At 42.4% G+C, this 13,027-nt stretch overlaps 1 protein-coding gene across 2 annotated transcripts in view; it reads left to right on the top strand.

The window, feature by feature from the left end:
• KIAA0040 (KIAA0040 ortholog) overlaps positions 1 to 12,738 on the top strand; it is a 33,055-nt gene extending 20,317 nt beyond the window's left edge. Inside the window, exons 2-3 of one of the 2 annotated variants that reach the window (XM_075287112.1) lie at positions 507 to 563; positions 12,012 to 12,738. In XM_075287112.1, coding sequence (XP_075143213.1) covers positions 12,145 to 12,441 — 297 coding nt within the window. In that variant the 5' untranslated portion in view covers positions 507 to 563; positions 12,012 to 12,144 and the 3' untranslated portion in view covers positions 12,442 to 12,738. The remainder of the gene's footprint in view (positions 1 to 506; positions 564 to 12,011) is intronic. The other variant, XM_075287113.1, reaches the window with a different exon arrangement.
• The last annotated feature ends 289 nt before the right edge of the window (positions 12,739 to 13,027 follow it).

Here is a 13,027-nt window from a genome sequence, read left to right as displayed (position 1 = left end):
GTAGCTATATGCAGAAGTACACAACCTATAGAGTCTTCTATATACCCCTTATACGCGCTATATGCCATTTCTAATACCGATGTCTTCTAATATGGTGGAGGTGCCTTTAGCCCCCTGAAGAATCAGGGCTCCAGTGCAGCTGCTGCCTATACACCCTTGTTACACCTGGTTAAATGTTACAGATCGCTTTGTGATTAGGTTGTATTCACACAGGACCCCTTTTTCTGGCACTTTACTGCAGTTGCCAGGTGTGCCTTGCTAATAAATGGAAATTTATGGAAATCTCACTTACCCATTGCGTTTTTTGCTGTATTTTTCCAGATAGTAGAGTTTGCTGTGGGTTTAAAGATGATGCAGTTTATGCAGAGTAATTTCTCATTAATTTCTATAGAAAAAAACCCTAGCTTAGTAAACAACACATGTACCGCCTGCATATAACAGAACGACATCTTATATGTTATTTTGCAACATCTAAGTTTGATTGTATTATTTTTCTTATTTCACAGAGGTGAAACAGCAACCATAAGCTTTACTGGATATAGGACTGGAATTGTCACCTATAGGTAAGTGGCCAAGCGTTATCTGTATACGGTATATCATCAGATCTCATATAACCTTTAACGGCTAGGCGCTATCTTCCAATCCTTGTGCAACTTTAATATTCTTAACTCTTTGTGTATGCAGCACCAATGCTGAGTTATATATTCCCATAGCTACAGTCTACAAACAAATCAAGTGGAGCCAATTTGTTGTGTATTGGACACCAGTTTTATGAAGTTTTGTAAAGGGGCAGATTTTACCATTATATGAGACTTGACAACTCTTCAAGAAGTCCCGAAGGTATCCCCTTTTTCTGGGAACCTTTCCAAGAGAGTTGGAAAGTATTATTTACATATGTACCCAGCGGCATATCTCGAATCTCCTGAGCCCAATGCAAAATCTGTAACAACAGACCCGACATCACCGCTGTCACTATGTACCATTGATGTCTGGTGTCTTTTATGCGACCGTTGAGCACCTTCACGAACCAGGGCCCACGTCCAGTTACTAGCTTTGCACCCCATATTGCTATTCCCTTGCATATACCATTCCAGGGGGCATATACAGCCTACTGGGTGAGCAGATATACCATCTTTGTTGCAGTTGAAGTTCTAGGTGATAGTGAATAGTGATTAGTGTTGTTGCCGTCTCTTGGTAACACATGCAGATGTAGAAACCACATTCCAGGGCAGGGCCGCGGCTGTGATTCAGGCTGCTGCTATTTACCAGTTGACTGCACTGGCAGCTTACACAATGTTCTCTCCGCGATGGTAATTGTCACATAGTTTCATGTTTTAATCCTTTTTGCTCGTGTTTCTCCCTCTGTCCTCATTTTCCTGGTTAGTTCAGGACTGTCGTCACCGGTTGGGAAATCCTTGTCTCACTGTCTGCGGGTTGTATTAGTTTTACTTTAACCCCTTGTACTCAGTCTCATTGTTAATGACTAGAAATCAATGGGGGTGCTTAAGGGCTCATTCACATCTGCGCCCGGTCTCCGTTCTGCAGGTTTCCGTTTCCTGCACAAAACAGAGGCAGGAGACGGAAACCTGCAGGACTCTTTCTCACCCATTCATTTGAATGGGTTTGAAAGATGTCAGGCCGTGAGCGCCGGTGAGCGTTTTATGCTCTCCGCCGCGAAACCGGTTTTTTAAACCAGACACAGAGTCGGACATGCAGTACTCTGTGTCCGATTTAAAAAAAACGGTTCGCGGCGGAGAGCATAAAACGCTCACCACCGCTCACGGCCAGACCCGGTCTGTGATTTCCGTCTTCTTGCATGCAGAATGGAGACCCGAACGCTAGTGTGAACCTAGCGTTACCTAAAAAAAAAAATTATCCTACGTGTTTTGTCCAATATTTATTGGTCGTTCAGAACCAGAACTGCTATTAATATACACTGGGGTCTCTTCAGTCGAGGCCCAGGGGAGGTAAGTAAAAATAAAAATTTTTTACTCACCTCTCTTGGGCTCTGTCACGGCATCCAGTGCAAGTCCTTGTCCTCTGCAGGTCACTTCTGGCTTAATGAATGAAGTCATAAGCCCCATGGGACTGCAGAGGCCTGAGATTGTTCTTAGGCCTGGTTCACATCTCTGTTCGGTATTCTGCTTGGAGACCCCTGAATGGAATACCAAACGCATTGACAAGCAGTGAGTTTCAGAAAGCACACAGACCCATAAACTGTAATGGGGTCTGTGTGTTTTCTGTGCAGTGTCCGCACGAGTCATGCGAAGAGTAGGGCTGAGCGATCGGGATTAGGAAAGATCGGATCCCGATCGGCGATTGAGCAAATTTCATGATTGGCTGGAAAATGATCGAAAATCGGATTTTAAAAACGATCCTGAAGTCTCAAGATCGGCTCAACCCTAGCAAAGAGGAAAGTAGTTCATGAAGTACTTTTCTCTACACATGTTCCGTGCGGAAAACACATAGACCCCATTATAGTCTATGGGGTTTGTGTCCTTTCATAAGTTCACCGCTTGCCAATGCGTTTGGTATGGAGTCCCCATGCGGACTCCCCGAACGGAATACCGAACACAGATGTGAACCAGGCCTAAGACCAATCTCAGACATATTTCGACTACATTTGCATGGTCTAACTATTATACAGGATTGGATTGCTTTTTCTATGCGGCAGGTTCCCTTTAAGCTTCCAATATTGAGGAACACTCGATTAGGTGCAGATTAAGCCATTGGGGACAGATAAGTTATTCCTTTACAACTTATCTTGCTGTGCAGCTCTTATTAAAGTACTAGCTGGTACCCGCGACTTCGTCTGCGGTGATTGTAGAAGTGGGTATATACAGGCGCGGGTAAGGTTTTCGTACTGTGTATAAGGGATGGGATATGAAATGTAACTTTGTATCTTGTTGTTGCTGTAATTCTGAGAATACGTGAGACTTTTGTGTTGCAGTTACTTTGTATTTGAGCTGCTATATGGTGTTGTGAGAAACTTTACATAGTGACTTTGGGACAGAAGTATTTGAAGTTAACCCTTTCCCGCCGATGTCATTTTTTGATTTTCGTTTTTGACTCCCCTCCTTCTAAACCCCATAACTTTTTTATTTCTCCGCTCCCAGAACCATATGAGGTCTTAATTTTTCCTGGGACAAATTTTTAAGTATAATATAATATGTAGTTTGTCATTAGAATAGTAATAAGACTTTATCCTGGTGATTAATACAGTGGTCACTATCGGTACTGATGGTACCCGACACCTAAGGCTGCACAAAGTCAAGGGAATTTTTTTTTTGTAGATTGTGAGCCCCATATAGGGCTCACAATGTATATTTTTTTTCTACCAGTATATCTTTGTAGAATGGGAGGAAATCCACACAAACACGGGGAGAACATACAAACTCCTTGCAGATGTTGTTCCTGGCAGGATTCGAACCCAAGACTGCAGTACTAACCACTGAGCCACCGTGTTGCCCCAAGTCAAGGGACTTTATTAAAAGTAAAAACATATAAACTTTACTTGATGATTAACTTTTAATGATCCTGCATAAATTCTTGGCCTGGTCACAGAATACTTATCCATGCATATGCAGCAAAACAAATCGTACTACAAGTCATCGGTCACAGCTATAGCCTTCATGTTTTTGGTGACAACCCAGATATGGATGGGTTAAATTGTAGAGGGAGAAAACACAATACCAGGGGGTAATTGGGGTAAGAAATAGTGTTACTGTATTCCTCTACTGACTTCTAGTGATGAATGAGCCAGAAGAATCGAGTAGCATGAGGTCAAGGTGTCTTAAAACCCAAGGCAAGGACGTGTCCAATTTCCTATTCCATTGACTCATAAGGTGGAAGAAATGGCGTAGACTATTCCTGAGGGTAGATAAAGATGGATAAAATATGTCTTGATGAGTATTGTTACACTCTATAGGATTCTGTAATGAAGGAAAGGTAGTGGGTCCTCTTCCAACCTGGGTATAATTATACAGAGTGCAAAGGTAGCAAAGGTATAGGCTATGACCTAGGAGATCCCAATGGTGACCACCATATTGTTTGGATAGCAAATGCAGTTCAGAGCCAAAGTAAGAACCAGTACTAGATATACCTATTAAAATGGTAACACAGTGCCGTGTATTCAACACCCCCCGGGCGACACCAACTCCAACTTCACAATGGTGTTGACCAGAGCCCCAGATGGTGGTGATGGACTTGACTGCACTGCCAAACAGAGCGGTACCGGTCGGAAAACGACAAACACACAGTTTCTGGTTTACCATGGTTTGTGGTGAGCTGAGATCTCTTTTGGTGTTGTTCCAGGGAACCAGAAGGCTGAGGCAGGTGGTGTCAAGTAAAGTGTAAAGTGTAGTCAGCAAGGGTGCAGAGTACAGAGGGAAATCCAAGTGGAACGTCGGGGAGGTCGAGTCAGTAACAGGAGCGGTAGCGAAGTACAAAGCAGAGTTCAGGGAGCAGAGGTCTAGAGGCAAGCCAAGGTCATTAACAGGATCAGGAGGAGTATGAAATCAGGAGGCAGAGGCAAGGTCAAAGGTCAAGGCAAAAGAGTCAAAAACATAGGCAATCAGAACAGGAAACGCTTACTACCAGGATACAAAGATCAACTGAACTAGCCAATGGCGGTCCGGAGAGAGAGCCCCCCTCAAACAGGCTCCGGCCCGCCACTAGGCCGAAACTGGATGTCCCCAATCTGACTCAGGAGGAGACTGGCAAACCCCTCACAGCGCTGCGGAGGCTCCGATCCTCCTCATAATGCATATAAGAGGACACGAGAATTATACGTGTGTACAGATCAGCTCTCCTCCAGCTATCTCTCCAGTGCTAACTATTGGGCAGCTACACTATATGTCCATATATTAGGTAGAGATAGACAGACAGACAGACAGACAGACAGACAGACAGACAGACAGACAGACAGACAGATAGATAGATAGATAGATAGATAGATAGATAGATAGATAGATAGATATTATATTATATAGCCAACCCTAGCAGCAGGAAACTAAGTAAACCAGAGCCCATCTTCTTTCAATTTATTCCTACTTGTAGTAATAACACAACACGGAGAAAATATGTTTCAAAATTGTTATTTTATGTGGAATATAATTATCCAGAGGGCTGACAGGTCCACTCGAAATTTCAGAGCATGGAAGGAAAGCTAGTGATTTTGTCTCCTTTCCAATAACACGGGATTTATAGAAGACGTTTCTGGTATGCGCGTTGCGTTACTTGTACTTTTCCTCCTAATTGCAGCCTGTCTTTATCTGCTGATCTGTAGATTCTAATAAAGAGACCTCCAGTCTGACTTGTTTTACATTGATACCATAAAATAACTATTACTATCGAACAGCAATTAAAATACACAGGCAAGCAATTATTTCCCACCAGGTTGATGTCAGGCGGGCTAGCGTTCTGTATCGGCTTTCTAGAAAATTGATAAAATACCGCGGTGTTTCATTTATGACCTTTTATCGCACCGTTCCCCAAATATAATAATTTTAAAACTTTGAGTTTATTATGACGGAAAGCAAAACATTGAAAAGTTTTAACCTTTCTGCGTTAGAGGATAAGTAGAAATCATTTCTCACTGTTGAGCAGATTTTGCATACGACATGGCGACCTTCAGTGAGGATTGTGTCAATTAATCATTCATTGTACAGTAATGATATAGCTTATAAACCGTATGCCTTGAGCTGGCCATTAAGGATTTCAGATGGCCGTACATTAGGGATTTCAAATGGCCGTACTTTAGGGATTTCAGATGGCCATACATTAGGGAATTCAGATGGCCGTACATTAGGGATTTCAGATGGACGTACATTAGGGATTTCAGATGGCCGTACATTAGGGATTTCAGATGGCCGTATATTAGGGAATTCAGATGGCCGTACATTAGGGATTTCAGATGGCCATACATTAGGGATTTCAGATGGCCGTACATTAGGGAATTCAGATGGCCGTACATTAGGGATTTCAGATGGCCATACATTAGGGATTTCAGATGGCTGTACATTAAGGATTTCAGATGACCGTACATTAGGGATTTCAGATGACCATACATTAGGGATTTCAGATGACCATACATTAGGGATTTCAGATGGCCGTACATTAGGGAATTCAGATGGCCATATATTAAGGATTTCAGATGGCCATATATTAGAGATTTCAGATGGCCATACATTAGGGAATTCGGATGGTCATACATTAGGGAATTCAGATGGTCATACAGTAAAATAGGGATTTCATGCGGCCCTACATCAGGGATATCAGAAATCCATCAATTAGGAATTTTTAATAGCTGTACATTATGGATTTCAGATGACCATGCTTTAGGAATTTCAGATAGCCATACTCTAGGACACAGGCGTAACTTGGACAGAGGCCTACCCTACCTACCTTGTGACATGTGACAATAGTGCTATATTTTATGTGGCTGAGGGACTGTTGGGTACCCCCATGGTCCAGGACTTCAGGTGACTATACATTATGGATTTCAGATGTTTACATTGTACATTAGGGATTTTATATGACCCTGTGTTGACTCTGTTGTACAGTAGCATTTCCCTTTCCCACCCGTGTCTGGACTCATTGAGCCAGAAGCAAAGAGGCTCATATGACCGCTGAGACCAATCACTGGCCTCAGCATAATTCCTCCTATAATCCCCTTTAATTTTATGAGGACCTTCACTACCTCCAACAAATCCAGCACTTTGCATGAATTGATGGGCACTGCTTCACTGATTCTGGCACAGTTGGAATTTCCTCTTCAGCCCCCACCACTCCTGAGTAACAAGCGCAGTTAGTTTTGGTGCCTGATATGCTGTTTATACTCTGTACTGTCAGGTGGGCAGTGTCAGGCAGGAGCAGGCAAGAGGTGTGACTCTGGTTGCCTCTGATTGGAGCTCTGAATCACACCCCCTGCCTGACACCGCCCTTCTGACATAACAGAATTTAAATAGCATATCAGGCACCAAAACTAACAGCATTGATTGCTCGGTAATGGTGGGGGCTAGAGAGAAACTTCCAACTGTGCTGGAATCATTGGAGCGGTGTCTATTAACAGATACTAAGATCTTGAATTGGTGGAGGTGGTGAAAGGTCTTTTTTAAAGTGAATCTCTATCGTCTCACAGTTTCTTTTTAGCCACTCTGTAAACCCAGCATCTAGCATTATATATAACTAATGTGCATGTGAATACCGCTCTAATCTCTATGGCACTGGCAAACACATTAGTAGCACAGTCCACAATAATGCAGTAGTTGCCTGTAAAGGAAATGTTCTTGAAGGTGGAGATTTCCTTTAACTCTATTTCTTTTGCCAATTCCTATTTCTCCATAGTTAAATGTAATTTCCATGTGTATTGCCACTTTGTGACACTAAACCCCATAGCAGTCAGGTTATGGCTACACATGCCCAAGGCTGGGGAAGCAGAGTCGCAACATAAACTTTTATTTGCGGCAATGCAGTGTTGGGCTCGACATTTTATTTTTCCTTATATCACATGTTATTTACACTCTGTTAGTATTGAAGCATTGACTCAGTAAGAGCTGAATCACTTCACTGTATCTTATTTATACTGGTTGTTACGAGTTAAGAACCACAGAGACACATCAATGTTTTATAACTACCCCAGAGACGCATCAAAAGGCAGCACAGTGTTGGCGGGCCAGCGTGTGGGAAAACCCTCTTGGTACGACTCCATAGATCTTTATTGTTTTCCTTCTAACATGCTACAAGACGAAACTTATTTTCTTTGCAAAGCGCCATTATAGGGCATTAGAAGATTCGTTACTCGAGGCAAAATTGGAGCAAACAGAGTAGGCATAAATAGTCCACATATTCATCTTAAACCACCTAAGAACTGCAAACTAGCAAGTGCTCGAGATAAGAATACTCTTATTTATTACCTGGTACCCATCGCTGTCCCTAGTGGGCTCCGAAGCCAAGTACACACAGAGGAATTTGGAGTAGATCTAAAGGAAGATTCTGCCTCAAAATCAGCATGAAATTCCTCCTGAAATCTGCCCCTTTTTTTTCAATGGGGCACTAAAAACACTAAAAAAGAGAATTGTCTTGCGTGATCTTACCTTGGTGAATTGGGAATTTGACCTGCTGTTCATACACGGAACACTGTTCAAAGTGCATAGAAGTAGAAGAGAGGAAGTGAGTGCTCCAGAAGTGAGCACATAACTGTATGATAAATCTGTAATTATTCAATAACATTACACAACAGACAGGCTCATTTTCAAACAGTGGGAGATTACTAGAGTCTTTCTTTAATGGAAGATACTACATTGCTTGTTTAGCTAGCAATGAGGTTCTTCAAGTTCTTTCTATTCAGAAACATAGGAAATGTGACTCTATGTTATGTACAATAGAGATGAGCAAACAGTAAAATGTTCAATATTCGATATTCGTTTTGAGTAGCCCCTCAATATTTGACTACTCGAATCGAATATCGAACCCTATTATAGTCTATGGGGGGAAAATGCTCATTTCAGGGGTAGGCAACGTTCGATCAAATTATACTTATCAAGTCCACGAGTAAGGGTCGGGCTGGATCCTCCGAGCAGTCTTCTCCGTGCAGTGTTCCCGCAGCATCTTCCGGCTCTGAATTCACTCTGCCAGGCATCGGGCCTGGGCAGAGCCGACTGTGCATGCCCGCACTACAAGAAAATGGCCACTTACAGTCAAAGCGGCCATTTTCTTGTAGCGCAGGCATGCGCAGTCGGCTCTGCCCAGGCCCGATGCCTGGCAGAGTGAATTCAGAGCCGGAAGATGCCGCGGGGAAGCTGCACGGAGAAGACTTCTAAAGGTAGGAGAAGAACCAGTGTTGATTGGCCGACTGTATAGCATTCAGCCAATCAATGCTGGTTCTGCATCAAACTTTTCCATTCGAATAGCGAGTGGTACTCGATCGAGTACGAGTATTTCGAATACCGTAGTATTTGATCGAATACCTACTCGATCGAATACTACTCGCTCATCTCTAATGTACAATCTTGGCGAAATATGTTCCTACTGTATGGTGCCTATGTACAGTTCTATGTTTCAAATATATTCTTTATCAGACACAACATGGTGTTTAACCTGTTGGTTACATAAGGAATATCACAGAAGAAACTATATACGCTTCCATATAAGTTTCAAGCCATGGCGGGGTACCGTAGGATACCATAGAAGTCTATGGCTCGAAGGTCCTACATTCTTCAGTGTGCAAAAGTTCATAGGATTATCACACTATTTTAATTTCTCATTTACATGAATTCAATACCATTGTCCAGTCATGATTCCAAAAGTATGTATAAGTCAAAATCTAAAGCATGGCTACCTTCTATTTATTGTCTCCACATATTACTGCTTGGCTGTTTATTAGTTCATCTCTATTAGGGTAGAACTGTGATCTGTGACTACACCTTAGCTACAGTGCCTGCAGGGAGTATACGGTAGTCTAAGACACACCTACTATCTGATTTGATCAGGATTCCATTGACTCCTCCTCCCTACAGCTCCACCTCTTCAGATTGGCTACTGTATATAAACACAAGTCAATCCTAGGCTCACCAGAAAGTCTCTGCATGGACAACTGAATGATTATAAAGTACTAAACTAGTCTGCCACTATAAATGTTCCCCTAGGGGTAGTTGACCTCTCGATAGTTGACCCCTATAATTAAAGTAACCCTAAGGCCATGGTCACACCTGTCCGCATTAGCTAACCTACTGACCTTTCCAGATATCCAGATTTTTTGTATACTGAAACAAAGTAAAAGCAAAAAACGGGAATGTATTGTACAAATGTGCAAGGTTTCCAATCTGCTGACTATAGAGTAAATGTTAATCTCCGACAGAGCGTCACCTCATCATTTTTCCTTCTCAAGCACTTGAATTGTCAGGGTTTTGGCTTTCTCGTAGACAGATTCCAGCTGGAGTACTTCTCTCAAGCAGTAAACATGAGAACCGCGGTGCGCTGCCAGTCTTAACACAAACAGGATGTGCAATGCTCCGAGACCTTAGTAAGAATGGTGAACACTTATAAACAGGAAGTCAACTGTATATTACATGAGTGCCCTCAATCTTCACAAATACCAGGCGGGAAGGCCTGGGCTGGGGCTTATTATATTGGGAATGAGGGATATATGAGGTTTATGGACAGGGTCGGAGCACTAAAAATAAAAAAGGGATAGAAACATGTCCAATGTCAATGATTTCACTGCTTTATATTTAAAGGAAATGTGTCTCCAAAAATGACCTATTGTGTAGACCCAGTTTTTATGTTAAACAGGGATTAGTGAACAGGTTAATAATTCTTCAAAATTTTGGGTCTACTCTTCAGACCACAAAGTATAATAATTGGAAGTCCAGGGGAGGTGAGTTCACATAACAAACAGTCTTATTCACCTCTCCTGGGCCCTGTGGCTGTGTCTCTGGCTTTTTTAGCCCCTTGGGTATGTTGACACGGAGGAAAAGGTCACGGAAACCTTTTCCGCCTTGTGAACATTCCACACGACTAGTCGCAATGGGATGCCGATGCAGCATTGGCATTCCATTGTGGCATACCGCACCTGATTAGGCCTGAATGAATGGGCCTAAACAGGAGCACGTCTCGAGCAGCGGACGCCACGGCAAGATAAGTCATCTCGCTTCTTTTTTCTGGAAAAAAAAAGCGAGCGGCTCCGATTGAAGTCAATGGGAGACATTTTTGCAGGTGGATTTTGAGGCGGATTCCACGTCAAAATCTGCCTACAAAAAACTCTATGTGAACATAGCCATTTCTGAGCTTCCTGGATCATGGCTGTGGCCACTGAGGCCCAATCACGAGGAAGTGCCAACATAATGATGCTTAGTGTACCAGACTATAGTGTATAGTATCTCACGAGATTCACCTATCATTAAAGGGGTATTCCCATGACGCTTGTTCACTAACCTGCAGGCTGTTGTGCTCTATTAACTTCCTGCTTTTCTCAGCACATTGGTGGGCGGGGTTTCACTTGCGCGAGATTGGTTGTAAACGACTTACTGCAGTGTGAAACTGATTTAGCAGAGCTGGATTTGAGTCAGTTTGCATTACATAGAGGTATGGACTCCCTATCTCAGCCCTTATCAGCCAAATTTAATTAAACCGACCGATAAGAGCTCAGAAATCCCAGAGCTCCGCTACTTATCAGACACAAACAGCTCAGAGCTGCTCCCGGCCCCTCCCTCCCCCCTGAGAGCAGGAAGCTACATCACTTGACAAATGAGCAGATAATCCCAAGGGCCATAGAAACGGAGTGTAAACAATGAAGTGAATAAATTAAGATAGCGGCCAAACAAAGCAGTTTTAATAAAGCAATGCATTTAGGAAAAGTCTTAAATCCACATAAACTAGCAGTATAGATAGGATCCTTGTGATGGGACAACCACTTTAATATTTAATATATTTTTTAAGAATTTTTTATTTATTTTTTTTTACATTTTCCATGCCACTTTATATATATTTTAAACAAGTACTATATCCTGCAATTTTCACCTGTTACAAAGCACTCAGACTGACATTTGCCATTTTTGTAAGGTGTTTTCTTTGCAGCAGTCACCTCATTTACATCACCTACAAGGTTACAATAAAAGATGACATCTCTATAGATAACGCCATTTTTACAGCCACAACTGACAATAGATGATGTTGCCACTTATTTACTCGACCTCGCTGCACAGAGCATTTCTAGAATACTCTATCATTGACCTCAATGAGTCGGCTACAGATTGCGGCCGTGACTGCTAATAAAACATATGACTAAATGCTGCTAAAGCTCAGGCAAGATGCTCATGATCATGTAGTCAAAAATTTAAAGGGATACAGATTGTTATCAACCGTTGCCCGGTCTAGTATGAACATGCCCTAAAGACTACAGATCCAGAATACGCAATTATGATGAGGTCTTCATCTCAATTTACGCTATAGCTTTCAGAAAATTCCACTTCATCAAAAAAATTAATACATTTCTCTTTTTAACCATCCAGGGTGAAGTCAAGCTTTCGGACAAATAATTGGAAAATCCTTTAGAAATGGCGACGTGACTATACCTGCGTATTGACTTCTTAACCAGTACTAAGACTCTCAGGAATCGGGATTCCAGAAACTTCTGCCTTCACTATGGAGTCAATCAATTCTTTCTTCCAAAGGATCTATGACAAGATACTGGACAAACATGAGCAGGGGATATATAACACCATCTGCCTGGGGGTACTGCTCGCCCTTCCGGTATTCGTTTTACTCATTTCTAGCATTATCTGTTGTCACTTCTGCTGTTGTCGGACCAGAAAAAGTAACACGCTCAAACCCGCGCAAGGGAAAAAGAAAAAGAAGAAAAACGAAGAGGAGGATTTCTGGATACCAAGTCCGCAGGCCAAGTCCATCATGCTGGAGAAAGTGCCTTCGTTTTCAGTATAACTATGGGGGAAATTGGACTAAAATCTGTTTATCTGCTGGAGCTGCGACGCAAAGTGACTGTCAACTGTTCTGCCATAAGCTATACTACCGAGTATAATAACTTGCTATTGGGGACAGACGATGTCCAAGTGTATTGTCCATCCAGGACTCATTAAGCAGAAAGTAATATACATTTCCTTCACTATGCAATGAATGACTTAAAGGAGCACTAGGTGGAATATCATGGAGGTATAACAGCAGCTCAGGCTAGGTACACTGCCATCACTGTCTGGAGTATGGAGGAGCGTCACGAAATGTCTCCATGGGGTAGTAGACATCATATTGCACTGAGGTCTAGAAATTAAAGTGTTAAAACTAGAGATGAGCGAACAGTAAAATGTTCGAGGTTCGATATTCATTTCGAGCAGCCCCTCAATATTCGACTACTCGAATCGAATATTGAACCCTATTATAGTCTATGGGGGGAAAATGCTCGTTTCAGGGGTAGGCAACATTCAATCAAATTATACTTACCAAGTCCACAAGTGAGGGTCAGGCTGGATCCTCCGAGAAGTCTTCTCCGTGCAGCGTCCCCGCGGCATCTTCC

Source organism: Leptodactylus fuscus, chromosome 9 (assembly GCF_031893055.1).
Source record: "Leptodactylus fuscus isolate aLepFus1 chromosome 9, aLepFus1.hap2, whole genome shotgun sequence".
NCBI classification, from domain to species: Eukaryota; Metazoa; Chordata; class Amphibia; order Anura; family Leptodactylidae; genus Leptodactylus; species Leptodactylus fuscus.
This window is presented reverse-complemented; position numbering and strand designations above follow the sequence as displayed.